General features: G+C 44.1%; 1 protein-coding gene across 22 annotated transcripts in view; it reads left to right on the top strand.

Annotated features, from left to right (window-relative positions):
* LOC123762115 (protein transport protein Sec16A) overlaps positions 1 to 15924 on the top strand; it is a 76503-nt gene that overhangs the window by 27659 nt on the left and 32920 nt on the right. For 10 of the 22 annotated variants that reach the window (XM_069335920.1, XM_069335916.1, XM_069335914.1 and 7 more), the window contains 3 exons: positions 8832 to 9054; positions 9656 to 9724; positions 14110 to 14211. In XM_069335920.1, coding sequence (XP_069192021.1) covers positions 8832 to 9054; positions 9656 to 9724; positions 14110 to 14211 — 394 coding nt within the window. The remainder of the gene's footprint in view (positions 1 to 8831; positions 9055 to 9655; positions 9725 to 14109; positions 14212 to 15924) is intronic. The other 12 variants (XM_069335922.1, XM_069335917.1, XM_069335913.1 and 9 more) reach the window with 3 other exon arrangements.

Below are 15924 nucleotides of genomic sequence, written 5' to 3'. Positions count from 1 at the left end.
TTTGCATGTAATTGATGACTCGCCGACCATGAGAGAGATTAGATCATATCAATTATTAAATGGTTACCCATCCAGCTATCAGCAGACAAAACACGCCTACCTTAGATATCATCGTTGCAGGAATTATTTATTCATAATTTGATGGTTTGATCATTTATTATGCATCCCATACCCATCCCGTGGGCGGTGGTGGGAAAGGGTGGCGAATCGCTCAAATTGCCCTTAGATCCCCATAAATAAATAGGCAAAAATCAAACTTAGTTATTTCCGGTCTATATTAAAGTACTCTACATAAACTTGTATGACGTTCCACTGCCAAATTGTCATTAGCCAACCCAGAATGTTTTAGAACTTGTATGTTTGGAACGATGGGGAACCCGGCTGCATCCAGGTTCACTCGAATCTATAATAGCAAATAAAATTCGTCTTCATCTTGAAAAACATAAATTAATAATTGAGTCGGAACATGGTTTTATAAATGGCCGTTCATGTTTAACAAATTTGTTATCGTTTTATTCTAGCATTGTTGAGGCAGTTGATAGTAGTAAGGATTGCGATGTTGTGTACTTTGACTTTAGCAAAGCTTTTGATACAGTGCCACATGAAAGACTGATTAAAAAGATAGTCTCATGGTATTGGGGGTGCTATATTAAGCTGGATTAGGGCATGGCTATACCAAAGGAAACAGAGTTAGTATAAATGGAGTCAAGTCAGAGTGGGAAGATGTTGGAAGTGGGGTGCCTCAGGGCTCTGTCCTGGGACCTCTGTTGTTTATAATATATATAAATGATTTAGATTCAGGTTTGAGTAGCAACATTTGCAAATTTGCCGATGATACGAAAATCGGTAGGGAAATTAATTCGGAGGACTCACTATCACTTAAAGTTGATCTAGATAGGGTTTTCAAATGGTCGAAGGATTGGCAGATGCAGTTTAATGCTGATAAATGTAAAGTTCTGAGGTTAGGTAATGATGATAGGGTTACAAGATACGAGCTAGATGGTGTTGAGATTGCGAAGTCGAATTGCGAAAGGGATCTGGGAGTTATGATTAGTAAGAATTTAAAACAAAAGGATCAATGCATAAATGTTCGTAATAAGGCAAATCGGACTCTTGGATTTATTAATCGCAGCGTTAGTAACAAGACACCTGTTGTGGTTCTCAAGCTATATCTTGCTCTAGTTAGGCCCCATTTAGATTATGCAGTTCAGTTTTGGTCGCCATATTATAGAATGGATATAAATTCAATTGAACGTGTCCAGCGCAGGATGACTAAGTTAATTCCCCAAATTAGAAATCTTCCATATGAAGAAAGATTAACAAAGCTTAAGTTGCATTCACTGGAAAGGCGAAGAGTTAGGGGTGACATGATAGAGGTTTACAAGTGGGTGAATGGACATAACAAAGGGGATATTAATAGGGTATTAAAAGTATCAACACAAGACAGAACACGAAACAATGGGTATAAATTGGATAAGTTTAGATTTAGGAAAGACTTGGGTAAATACTAGTTCAGTAACAGGGTTGTTGATTTGTGGAACCAATTACCGCGTAACGTGCTGGAGGTGGGATCCCTCGATTGTTTCAAGCGCGGGTTGGACAAGTATATGAGTGGGATTGGGTGGTTATAAATAGGAGCTGCCTCGTATGGGCCAATAGGCCTTCTGCAGTTGCCTTTGTTCTTATAAGAACATAAGAACATAAGAACAAAGGTAACTGCAGAAGGCCTATTGGCCCATACGAGGCAGCTCCTATTCTATAACCACCCAATCCCACTCATATACTTGTCCAACCCGTGCTTGAAACAATCGAGGGACCCCACCTCCACAGTGTTACGCGGCAATTGGTTCCACAAATCAACAACCCTGTTACTGAACCAGTATTTACCCAAGTCTTTCCTAAATCTAAACTTATCCAATTTATATCCATTGAAGTTCTTAGGTTCTTAGGTCATTATGTTCTTAGGTCTCTTCTCTCCATCCTTTCTCCCTCATTCCCCTCTCCACCCTTTCTCCCTCACAATTACCTCGGCGAGTGTAACCACTTCTCTCTCGCTCGTCCTGGTTAAAGCACTACAACCCCCAATATAGATAGTTGCACTTAGCTTTTGTGTCTAGCGAGCACCACGGATGCCTTTTCACTGCTTTCGCTTCCTTAAATCATTAATTTAGTTAGTGGTTCTAGTAGAAAATGGATGTGGTGTTGGGCCTACGCCATTCACTTAAGGTTTAATACGAAAACTGTACATCTTTCTTCAGTCATCGCGACTTTGTTTACACATGTTAAATTACTTGAACTCCGAAGCCCTACCAGGCTGTTCATAACAAAAATAGTCTAGGGTTGTGAGGTTACGAAACTTAAACAATTTAAACGAATGATTATAGAGATGTACAGGTTTCATAAGTGGGCAAGCTATTTACAGTTGTGGCGAACTACAGAGTTTTTATTTGCCAAAATAAAATTGTATTAAACTATGGTAGCTAATGTTGCAGGTACATGGCCATGATGTAAACACGTAATTATCAAGGTATAACTTTGAATAAGATTCGGTAAAACTTGCAGGTTGTGACGCAGTATACAGTATTGTGGCATCCTATCACCGTCTGACAACGGTGATAGGATGGTGGATGCAATATTTTCCTACTGTTGACTTCATTAGTTAAGCAACGTATATTTGAGCATTTTGTTCACCCATCATTGTTTATCAATTTTATGGAATTAGGCCTAGCTTGTTTGAAATCGTATCCTAATTACTTTCCCAAGAGCATGACCATGTACACGCTTTACGTGCAGATTTCCTCGGAAACCAACGTGGCTTCACCTCCCAGCGATATACTGTAGGCGCATTTCCTTGAATCTAGTTAGTTACTTCCTTCGCAGCTGGAACATCTTACAGCTGAGCTAGTTCTAGTTGACAATGTCTCTTTGGTTGTTCAAATTATTTGCAGTGTTTTGTAGAGTTGATTACATGGTTGAGGGGTGGTTGTGTTTACGAGGGGTTGGAGGTTTGGGAATAATGAAGTCAGACGACCTAATGTTTAGGGAGCATAACCAAGCAAATATTGCGTCAGCTAGAAAAAGGATTGGATGGATTACGAGATCTTTCAAATCCAGGGATCCCATCGCAAAGGTTATATATATACTCTTTAAATCACTTGTGCTGTCCCGTCTTGAGAACTGCTCAGTTCTCACTTCTCCCGTCAGAGCGAGAGAGGTTAATGAAATATAAGTTGTACAGAGAACATGTACGGTATATATAGACGCGATAAAGCACTTAAATTGTTGGGATCGTCTTCAAGCTAAAAATGTTCTCGCTAGAAAGTTGTGTCGATTTAGGGGTGACGACGATCGTGGGATTGGATGCTTCTAATCATCCAATTGGGATGAAAGAAAGGAGAAAGGAGAGGAGAGGAGAGACGCTAGAAAGGAGACGAGATATCAAATAATATACACGTAGAAAATACAAGAGGGCCAGGTACCAAATCTACGTAGTAAAATAACATACTGGAGTGAACGATACGGAAGAAAATGTAGAATAGAACCAGCGAAGAGAAGGGGGTGCCATTAGCACAATGAGAGAACACTGTAAACATCAGAGGTACACTGTTCAACATCCTCCCAACGAGTAAGATGTTGTGTTGGTGTTCACAAGGGTAAGGGGTCTGTTTTTTTTTTTTTTTTGTTCAGTACTTCAAAAGCATAGTAGCATTGTTAGCTAAACAGTTAGTTTATCCTTCATTCAATTTATGGGAATTAGTACTTGAGGGTTGAATTCTTATGAAACTGAAATTCTTATGAAATTTTGGTGCATCTGCATATTTTGTAAGTGGTTCATTAACTTGTATTTACAGAAGAGAAGGGTGGTGGTGTAAGCGAGGGGGAGTGGTGCAGACAAGGTCATGGTGTGTGGTGATAGAGAGAGAAGAGGGAGGCGGAGTATTGACAGTGTCGGTCACTCCTCTGCCACCCTCCACCCAAGGTCGTTCGTGCAGCATCTCTATACTTCTTCCTTCAGATTCCTTCCTAATTATTAATTTCGTACTCCCTACCAACAGCAACACTCGTGCAAGCGCTGAACCGTATATTAAACTTCCTGACTCGTATTACAACATTTTATTACAGATCCTTTATTTTATTTTCCTAGTGTGTCAAAGTGCCTGCAGTTCACGGTTGGGAAATGCCTAAATACCAGATTACATGTGGTATTTAGTTATGACCCTTCTGCTGTGCTTTATACCTATAAGTATAGGCTGCGCGTGGCTGAGAACTCTCCTAGGCCCCGCCATTTTTGCTTACACTGTCAGTCGTTTGGTGTAACAAGTCTAGTATTGTGTTGTATTGTGGGCTTAAGCAAACCTTCATTTAAAGTTAGGAATGACATGAGCTCTTCCTATTATCACTAACTTAAGAAATGCCTATTCAATTTGCTCACTAGGCTAGACTTAGTGAGTCCACTGAAGGAATAAACCTGCCACTCCTCGATTCCACGTCTTCTTCATGGTGACATGCGATGCTATATTCAGTTTCACAAGCTTTGCCTCGTATCTCGATTCTCATGTTAATGTTACCAGCCGTGTGGTAAACCTCAGGAATTTCTCAAATATAATTTTGTGCTACATGAAGGGGTTCTGTTAGTGCCGTATACCTCATATACGCCGTATATGTATACTTCCCCCGTATACCGTGACCTCATGCAAGTAGCGTACACTATTCTGAATGGTTCCCGTCGTGTCCGGGTTACTGAAGGCTTCATATACTTACCTGCTTTACATGCTCAGTGAGTGTTAGCTTGTGTATTTAAGTGCACTTGTAGCGATACTCGACGTGTATATTAAGTATTTTAAACTTGAACATGTAACTGATCAATCAGCCTATTCGTTGGTAAAAAGTTGTAAAACCACATTTATAATGCAAGGCTTAGTCTTGATAATGAACTTCAGCTGTGGACCGGAACTAGTTAGGCCTAAAGCTGAAAGGTTGGCTGTATTTGTTTTACAGTATTCTAGGCTAGCATATTGTGTTTGGATAGTTCATATTTTTGTTAAATCGTTTTTGACAGCCTGGTATACGTATAATAGGCGAGGTGGCATGTGGCGGCGATATAGGAGGAAGTGGCCGTGATTGAAGCGTTTTAAGTATCCAAATATCGCGGAGCATGATAACCATTACTTCCTGAATTGGGACTTGGTCATAGTTAGGCTTGTCACAGTGGCTACTATCGCTTTTAGCCTAACTTACGGGAGGGCTGCGAGGTGGAGAAAGTGCGTGGGGTGGGTGGAGTTTTGGGTTTAAGGGTGCTTTATTTTGCGTACTAGTACGGGGGGGGGGGTACAAAGATTTTCATCCATGTATATTACAATGTTCCGGCATTAACATGCATAGCATCGTTGGACCATATAACCTACCCATCGATTACCTTTATGAACGGCAATAGGATTCTTAACTAACTCGCATGTTCTTTGTCTCTGGGGAAAAAAACAAATATTTGTGTAGCGACACCGTGCTCCACCCGGTGAAAGTTTCCCTGGCATTGAAGATAATTGTTAGTTTCTTTTATTATTTATCCAGACCACATTTTGATTATCTTTGTTTAACTTCTTTCCCTTTAATTTTCCCAGACGTTAAGCCAATATGGTTATCAGCATTTTGAATATCACATGATTTTATTTTTTGATTGGACAGTATTGTTAAATGTCGATTGCCTCCGGTTAACTTGAAAGTGCTTTATTGTGAGGAAAAAGTTGCCCCATAGCAAGTCTTTGTTCTCAGTTTCCGCGCAGAATCGCAAGGAAAGCCTATTCACATTAAATTAAAATTGAACATTAAATTAAAATTGAACATCCAACACTCCCACACCCACCTCACTCCGCTCGTCCCACATCTCACAATTCCAGTACCTAATATTCAACCCCCCCCCCCGGCAACGCGTCAGCTCCCCCCCCCCCCGCAACGCGTCAATACCCCCCCCGCAACGCGTCAATACCCCCCCCCCGCAACGCGTCAATCCCCCCCCACCCCGCAACGCGTCAATCCCCCCCCCCCACCCCGCAACGCGTCAATCCCCCCCCCCCACCCCGCAACGCGTCAATCCCCCCCACCTCCCCGCAGCGCGTTAACCCCCCCCCCGCAGCGCGTTAACCCCCCCCCCGCAGCGCGTCAACCCCCCCCCCGCAGCGCGTCAACCCCCAACCCCCCCCCCCCGCAGCGCGTCAACCCCCCCCCGCAGCGCGTCAACCCCCCCCCCCCCCCCGCAGCGCGTCAACCCCCCCCCCCCCCCGCAGCGCGTCAACCCCCCCCCCGCAGCGCGTCAACCCCCCCCCCCCCCGCAGCGCGTCAACCCCCCCCCCCCGCAGCGCGTCAACCCCCCCCCCCCCCCCCGCAGCGCGTCAACCCCCCCCCGCAACGCGTCAATCCCCCCCCCCCACCCCGCAACGCGTCAATCCCCCCCCCACCCCGCAACGCGTCAATCCCCCCCCCCCCCACCCCGCAACGCGTCAATCCCCCCCACCTCCCCGCAGCGCGTTAACCCTCCCCCCCCCGCAGCGCGTTAACCCCCCCCCCCCCGCAGCGCGTCAACCCCCCCCCCCCCCCCGCAGCGCGTCAACCCCCCCCCCGCAGCGCGTCAACCCCCCCCCCCCCCGCAGCGCGTCAACCCCCCCCCCCCCCCGCAGCGCGTCAACCCCCCCCCCCCCGCAGCGCGTCAACCCCCCCCCCCGCAGCGCGTCAACCCCCCCCCCCCCCGCAGCGCGTCAACCCCCCCCCCCCGCAGCGCGTCAACCACCCCCCCCCGCAGCGCGTCAACCCCCCCCCCCCCCGCAGCGCGTCAACCCCCCCCCCGCAGCGCGTCAACCCCCCCCCCCCCGCAGCGCGTCAACCCCCCCCCCCCGCAGCGCGTCAACCCCCCCCCCCCCCCGCAGCGCGTCAACCCCCCCCCCCCCCCCGCAGCGCGTCAACCCCCCCCCCCCGGCAGCGCGTCAACCACCCCCCCCCCGCAGCGCGTCAACCCCTCCCCCGCAGCGCGTCACCCCCCCCCCCCCGCAGCGCGTCACCCCCCCCCCCCCCGCAGCGCGTCAACCCCCTCCCCCCCGCAGCGCGTCAACCCCCTCCCCCCCGCAGCGCGTCAACCCCCCCCCGCAGCGCGTCACCCCCCCCCCCCCCGCAACGTGTCAACCCCAACCCCCCCAACCCCAACGCGTCAATCCCCCCCCCACTCCCACAACGCGTCAATCCCCCCCCACTCCCACAACGCGTCAATCCCCCCCCCCCCACTCCCACAACGCGTCAACCCCCCCCACTCCCACAACGCGTCAACTCCCCCCCACTCCCACAACGCGTCAACTCCCCCCCCCACTCCCACAACGCGTCAACCCCCCCCACTCCCACAACGCGTCAACCCCCCACTCCCACAACGCGTCAACCCCCCCACTCCCACAACGCGTCTACCCCCCCACTCCCACAACGCGTCTACCCCCACTCCCACAACGCGTCTACCCCCCCCCACTCCCACAACGCGTCAATCCCCCCCCCCACTCCCACAACGCGTCACCCCCCCACTCCCACAACGCGTCAACTCCCCCCACTCCCACAACGCGTCTACCCCCCCCCCCACTCCCACAACGCGTCTACCCCCCCCCCCCACTCCCACAACGCGTCTACCCCCCCCACTCTCACAACGCGTAAACCCCCCCCTCCACTCTCACAACGCGTAAACCCCCCCCCCACTCTCACAACGCGTAAACCCCCCCCCCCCCACTCTCACAACGCGTAAACCCCCCCCCCACTCTCACAACGCGTAAACCCCCCCCCCCCCCCCACTCACAACGCGTAAAGCCAACACTCCCACAACGCGTCTACCCCCCCCCCCCCACTCCCACAACGCGTCTACCCCCCCCCCACTCCCACAACACGTCTACCCCCCCCACTCCCACAACGCGTCTACCCCCCCCCCACTCCCACAATGCGTCTACCCCCCACACCCACAGCGCATTAATCCCCACTCCCACAATGCGTCAACCCACTCCCTCAACGCGTCAACCCCTCCCCACTCCCTCAACACGTCAATCCCCCTCCCATTCCCACAACACGTCAATCTCCCCCCCCCCCACACAACACGTCAATCTCCCCCCCCCCCACACACAACACGTCAATCTCCCCCCCCCCCCCCCACAACACGTCAATCTCCCCCCCCCCCCACACAACACGTCAATCTCCCCCCCCCCCACCCCCACAACACGTTAATCTCCCCCCCCCCACAACACGTTAATCTCCCCCCCCCACAACACGTCAATCTCCCCCCCCCCACAACACGTCAATCTCCCCCCACCCCACACACACACATGTCAATTCCCCCCCCCCCCACACACACACACACACACACACACACACACACACACACACACACACACACACAACCCGTCAATTTCCCCCCCCCCCCACACAACACCTCACCCACCCCCTCATCATGCTATTTACACTCCACAACATGCTAACAAATCTCACGGGCTCACCATAGCCTGTGCTACATAGACACTTCGTTCTGAGTACCTAAATCTGAAACAGCAGCAGCAGCTAACAAATCACAGAACAACAAACACTCGACTGGGTATAATTGGTTGCGCAGGCTGCAATCTATTATAGTTTCTCCAAATGTTTATTGCATTCATAATGTAATGCAAGCTTAACTATGTTTTGAGAGGCAGATTAAACTATCTGAAGAATATAAAGTACAAGGATACAGTATTTAAAAATCTTGTACAGGTATATTAGATTGTATTATATAACATTTATATTGCAAGTATTATACAAAAATTCTGTGTTGTATTTTGTTTCAGGTGGCTATGAAGATGCATATGGTTCTAGAGATCTGTATAACCAGTATCACTATGCTAGTTATTATCAATACTATCGGGATCATCCATACTACAAGGATTATTATAAACAGTGGATGAAGCAGTATGGGCAGGCTTATCAACCGGAAACCTTTTATGATGACCGAACCAGTATTCATTCTGGACGGTCATCTGTAAACGACGATCTAAAAAAGTCTGTCAGCAGGTTAGTTGCAGCAAGGTGTGTGTTCTTTGTGTGAAAAGGGGTTTGGGGGATAAATGGTTACTGTAGTTGAGTGGGCACTTGATACAGCTGGATACAATATATTGGAAAGTGCTTAAATTTTATTGTGATATAAGAGTAGCTTATATCATAGATTTTAATGTGCTATTTAATTCATGTTCATGAAGCAAATTAATAAAATAGTGGTCTAATGGTGCACACACAATGGTACAAATGCCCAATTTCATGCCAACTCAATTACACTCAATCATCTTTGAGTGCTGCATGATTATGTGAATCGAGTGACTCCTTCAGTTCTAGTGGTGTAGAGATTTGTTTTATGCACATTATTTTGTTTTATTGTGCTCGCCTCTTTTATCCAAGAGTGTAGTTACCACCAGTGTAGGCTAATTAGAAAAATTAATTTTTTAATTGGGATTAATTTGGTGAAATTTGAAAAATTAAGCATTGGACTAGTTACCCCCTGATGTTAATATTATTGTCAGACTAGTTCTTTATTTAGCCCTCTTTACTCACAAATATATGTTGTCAATGTACTTGTAATAGTTGTGATCTCACCGGTGTATACATTGTTTGCTAACAGTCCACGTGCGGCCTATGATCCTTATGGCTACTATTACGGCCACACAAGCCAGCCCCCCTATAATTCCAGGTAAAGAGTTTGTGTACTAGCATGTGGAAGTCAAATTCTCCAGTAACGCTCGATTAATGTTTGTCTCATCTAGCCCCCTCTAGTCTGTACATGTATTTTCCTTCTAGATCTTTTGGTTATGGAATACAGTACTGTACACAGTACAGTACCTCATTTTTGAATCTTAACATTATACTCCCTGCAGCAGAACACCTTATTTTTGTACTTTGTAGCTTGAAAAGTTCATTGCTTAGAAATTTTGTGACTTGAATTAACCAACATTTCCTTCCAGAAAGTTTGTGTTAATATTCATTCAATGAACCCTAATTACAATAAGTTCTTAATTGTCTAAATCTTTTACTTAATTTTTGTATTTCCCTTATCTTAATAGCCTCAACAGAAAGTTTTCTTTTATGCTGCCCAAGTTTTGCTTATAATCATCCAAAATACAGTATTAGATATATGCTAGCATCTGAGGATTAGAGAAAATATATGCACAATATAATAAGAATGTAGCAAAACGGGTAATTAAGTTTTTGGTGTAAGGACGTTGGTAGCAGCATTAGGGTTAAATAGCAGTACAGTACTGTCAGTTCTCATCCTATTTTTCATTGTTTTTTAATTTGTGTGTTTACACACATTCACACTTTTTTCCCGAAACTAGTGATGGCTGTTCTGTTTTGGCTCGGGATATTTCAGTTTTTGGCAATGGGAATTTTAGTGTAGTGCAGATTTTGTTGCTGTTATCTAAATAGATGCAATAAGTAAGAGCTGAACGTTACTAAACAATTACATTACAGTATCCTAATTCATGTGCACTTACCAGTTATGGGGGTTAAATATTCCCTATTTGTATATTAATATCTTGACTATTCTTTTGATGCTTTGCTGAATATAACAAGATCCAGACTCTAACCTGGTTGTAAACTTCACAATGCACTAATTGCATATGACAATTAAAAATCTAGACTGTTGAGTTTAAAAATAATACATTCTTGTTAATATTTTTTTCTAGTAACCCATAATAGTGCCTGGAAAACTGTATTTTGTTTGACTAGTAACCTAAACCAATATTTGATGAGCCATCCATATATGTATGTGAAATGTGAATGCAAACAGAAAAGTCCCCAATACCTCGAAAGCATAGGTAGGCAAAGACACCACGAGCATAGCTCTCATCTTGTAACTACACTTGGCTAATTACACTTAGGTAATTATACACAAGGTTGAGTGGCAGGACCCAGGAGCTGAAGCTCGACTCATGCAAACCCAAAATTAGCAAGTTAAGATGTAAATGTTCACAAAAGTTAGTGATAAATAAGGCTGAGAAAGAATAAGACCCTGCTTAACCTTTAAACTGCACATGGCGTATACAGTACTGTATATACGACAGGACCCGATGGTACCATAAGTTAAATTTTTCAAACTTGTTCTAATGCTTTCCAGTTTTTGTGCATTATCTACTAGGCAAACACTCCAACTTTGTCCAAGTGATCACTAACGTAACTTGAAAAACAAGAAAATTAAAAATAATTATATAATTTAATATTGAAAATTTCAGATTTTCAGATTGGCTGTAAAAATATTAAATATCACCAATTGTTCATTGAGTTATTATGCTCTCAGAATGGTATAAGATCTTCGTTTTAATAGATTGAGTATAGATTTTCAGTTTAGTTTACTGTAAAAAAATTGTCACTGTGGTATTTGAAATTTGCCTTCTTGAGAATCCTTGATGATGGAATGATGCAAATCCAAATAAAACAAAAGTAAGAGGATTGTAGAAATCTTCAATATGAAAGACAATACTGACAATGCTACAAAACTGTCAAAGAAGTGGGTAATGACATTCATTCCTAACTAATCATAGGTAGTGAGAATGGGAGCACTTAAAAAACCAGTGGTGTGCCAGTTAAGTGGGGAAACACTTATACATATGAAGCTAACAAGGAATTTTAGCTCATGACAGACATGATGGATATAAAAGATGCTAAGACGAAGGCTTCCCATAGATGCTGTTCTTTGAGGGTAGTAAGTACAGTACCCTGTTAATACCTTCAAAATGTTTTTATAAGTAGAAAGACCTTTGGCAAGAGTACACACTAGTGGTAATTTCATACACAACATTGCTAGTGTGTATTCAACACTTATCACCCAAGTTGATCTATAGCTAAGTAGTAGTTCCAGGAATTGATACTTGCTCCTTGCAAGCATGTGTAGACTAGTGCACATGCACACTTGATTTTAACATGTGAAGATAGAAAATTTGTAGGAGCTGTGATGAGGATTCGAACCTATGTGCTGGGTATTCCCAGGCACACGTCCCATGTTAGCGTGATTTCTGTGTGTTGTAAGAGGAGCGTCAGAGGTAGAACATTCCTAGACGAAAGAGCCAGAGTGCGTGGGGCGGCTGTGTGAAACTGTGGTTTGGCTAAAGTGGGAGCCTCAGGAACCTTCTTTGGTTTAGTAGAACCCCAGGTTACAATCCTTTTACCATGTCGTGGCCTAGTTGTCTGAGGTGTGTGCCTGGGAATACCCAGCGCATATATTTGAATCCTCATCATGGCTCCTACAGATTCTCATTGATTCATCTCATAAGTGTGATTTCTGTGTATTGCAAAGACAGTGTTGCTGAGTTTGACACTGGGGTATGCCAAAATATTTTATTTGCAGAAACACATCACTAAAAGAGCTCTATAAAGTTTTGTAGTGAATCAATATCTGCCAGTAAAATACTGTACTTGCCAGACACGATCTTAGCACACACATGGATGCTGGCATATTTTAAGAAGCACTAAATTACCAAGGGAGGACAACACACACATGTCGCCAAGTGGGTAGGGAAATCAGCCATCACATTAAACAAAGGATAACCGCTGAGTTGCACACTACAATAGTAAGCAACCACAGGGCTTGAAAAATATAAAATGGAGCTCAAGCCAACAAGTACCTGGTACAGCTAACCCCAAAGGACAAGGCAACTCAAGGTGGACTAGTTCTCAACTTCATAAATAAGCATCAACCCTGATAGAAAAAGTGTACAAGGCATGGATCTTAAAACTATAGTCAGAGCTATATCTATGTAGCCACTTGTCAAGCAAGAGTACAGCTTGACAGGGAAAGATGGCCAGGATGCTGTAAAAGGGAAGCTACGTGATGAGCACCCTAAAACAGTGGAAGAAGTGTTGAACATTGGGCATAGAAAGTAGTAGTGCCTGAATATTGGGCAGAGAGTGAGTCACTGCCACATTAGCCCCAAGCAGTCACCAGCTAATCCTGTGACTCAAAAAACTTTAGGACTTTGAACACAGGGAAATTGGAAAGAACAGAATCATGTGCTCAAGATACCGAACAGAACCATAGAAAAGCTGGATTTGCTAACTGAGAGAAGGGAGGATGGAAATCCAGAAAAAACTTGCCAGGTGACCAGTCCAGGGCACAGGGTCTGCACATGGGAGCCTTCACCGAAAGAGATTTACTTATAATACCATACAGTATTGTAATACATGTTTGTTGTGTACAATATTTGGCCATACTGTGTTTTGTATACTGTTGTCTGGTTAAGTTTTGGTCAACAAATATGCACGTCTTTTCCATCTGAATTTTTTCAATGTTTACCAGCTACCCAAAATTGACATCCAATCACATCTGTTTCATCTGACTTTGTGAGATTGAGCTCGGTTTGTGGAATTCCATTACACTTAAGTTATATGGTACATAATAAATTATTGTATCAGCTCCATTTCTCACTTTCATGGGGTGATGAATCAGCTCGAGCAATAAAGGAGAACAGTATTTTTACATGCTGTAGAGTGAAACAATATAAATACTTAAACACATTTTTCTATTCATCATTTACAGTATTAACATCAGATACACACACTCTATTCCCTCCAGCAAGTATTTAAAGTAGAATATTATATTTTGTCATTGTGGTAATCTATTTGAAAATTCAATTGTAGCAACACTTATACCAGTATATATATTTTTTTACATAGGGTATGACCTTAAAAATTTGTCAGCCTATACAGTATAGTACTGTTGTATTTGGATTAATCATTGTCCTCAAGACATTTAATGTGATCTTAAAAGGAGCCTTTGTAGTTTGATGATTGAGATGCATGTAAATTTAGCAGGATATTAGGTACTGAAAATGCAGGTTTTATAACCATCTTGATATATTTATTAGTTTTTGTTTAGTTTAATGACTGTGTTGGTTCAATGAAGTAAGACTTTGTTATATGAACTGAAGTAAATTTGTTGTATAATGTTCAGTTGTATATTTAATTAGTTGTTAAGAGTTTGTTAGGGTATGTGCAACATGCATGGATGTGCTGTGCATGACTGTTTACTGATTGCAATGTGTTTTTTCTTTTTCTGTTTGTGTGGTTATATTTAATGTGCAGCCAATTCGTCCAAGATATTCATGGAAGGGCTTCTGTGGGGGCTTATGAGTCCACTTCTGTATATCCTGATGGATCCTTCACCCAGCTCAAGTCCTTTGCCAGGTAGGTTTTTAGTTTTAGCATAATAGCCATCCAGATATGTGGGAAAGGTTTCTTTTTCTCTAAAAGTGTATTTTTGGTGCAAACTTTATATCCTCTTTTGGGTTCAGTAGTACATACAAAATATAACTTGCCTTTGGTAATGCTTAGAGCTGAACTAGTTACCAGTATTAGGTGATAGTGATGAGCAAATTTCTCTGGATTTGGGAGTACAGTACATAGGGAAAATGACTTGACCTCGGCACACGTCATAGGATTTGTTATCTACTGGGAACACTATATTACCATCACTGATTTTACTACAGATTTTCTGAGGAGAGTTGAGACTAAAGAGCAGGTTGTGAAGGTAGAGGACGTAAGAGTGAGACAGGAGGCAGAGAGGTGGGTATATATGTAGAGTAACTATTGTGTATCTGCATAATATTAGTACAGCTGTGGTTTTGTACACTACTATTGTTTCACTTAAGGGGTATTGATGTTTTAGACCTTTTGGTTCAGAATTTCAAGGAGAAAAGTAATAAGGTTCTCATTTAACAACGTTTTAAAGGTAAGATTATCAGCTTGTGAAACGTTTTTGGAGTTGTAATCCAACCTTTTGTTTGAGCCTTGCATTTTTATTATTATTGTCTAAGTTCTTTTAAACATTGTTTTCAACTAATAATAACTTATATTCTTGCTTGAATATCTTCTTTAATAGCATTATGTATTAATAATGCTGATACTCTTAATCACTATTAAAATTTTGCCTTTTTTATTATTATTTCTTCTTTCTCTTGCCAGTCTTGCTGTACTGGTTTTATTTTTTCATTGTTTCAACCTTGGCTCATTTTAACTTTAAAAATAAGCTACTTCACCACCTCCGCCTCCCCAGCAGAGGCAGAAGTAAATGGACAGAGTTTCAAATAAAATAAAATTCAATTTAAAAATAAGCCTTTCAAATCACAGTTCTTAGGGGCTGCACGTCATGGACCCGGATTCACGAAGCAGTTACGCAAGTACTTACGCACGTATACATCTTTCCTCAATCTTTGACAGCTTTGGTTATATTTATTAAGCAGTTTACAAGCTTGAAAACATTCCAATCAACTGTTGTTACTGTTATAAACAGCCTCCTGGTGCTTTGGAGCTCATTAACTGTTTAATAATTGTAAACAAAGCCACCGAAGATTGAGAAAAGATGTACAGGTTCGTAAGTACTTGCGAACTGCTTCGGGACTCTGGCCCTTGGTTTCCTGTTCCCCAGTCTCTTCTTTCTCCTTCCTGCCCGCACCACCACCACCCCTTTTGTTGCTTGTTAAGCCCTTTCTGCCACAGCTTCTGGTGAAGATTGCACCACCCTTGACTTCCCTTACCCTTTGTGTCCTGTCTTCCTTGGTCCCACCTCTCTGCCTTGAACCTCTCCTGGCCACACTTGCCTCTTGAACCTCTCCCAGCCATCCTTTAACCTCTCCCTCTCCCTAGGGGCCTCGTAGCCTGGTGGATAGCGCGCAGGACTCGTAATTCTGTGGCGCGGGTTCGATTCCCGCACGAGGCAGAAACAATGGGCAAAGTTTCTTTCACCCTGAATGCCCCTGTTACCTAGCAGAAAATAGGCACCTGGGAGTTAGTCAGCTGTCACGGGCTGCCTGGGGGTGTCGGCCTGGTCGAGGACCGGGCCGCGGGGACACTAAAACCCCGAAATCATCTCAAGATAACCTCCCAGCCACCCTTTAACCT

Source organism: Procambarus clarkii, chromosome 34 (assembly GCF_040958095.1).
Source record: "Procambarus clarkii isolate CNS0578487 chromosome 34, FALCON_Pclarkii_2.0, whole genome shotgun sequence".
NCBI classification, from domain to species: Eukaryota; Metazoa; Arthropoda; class Malacostraca; order Decapoda; family Cambaridae; genus Procambarus; species Procambarus clarkii.
This window is presented reverse-complemented; position numbering and strand designations above follow the sequence as displayed.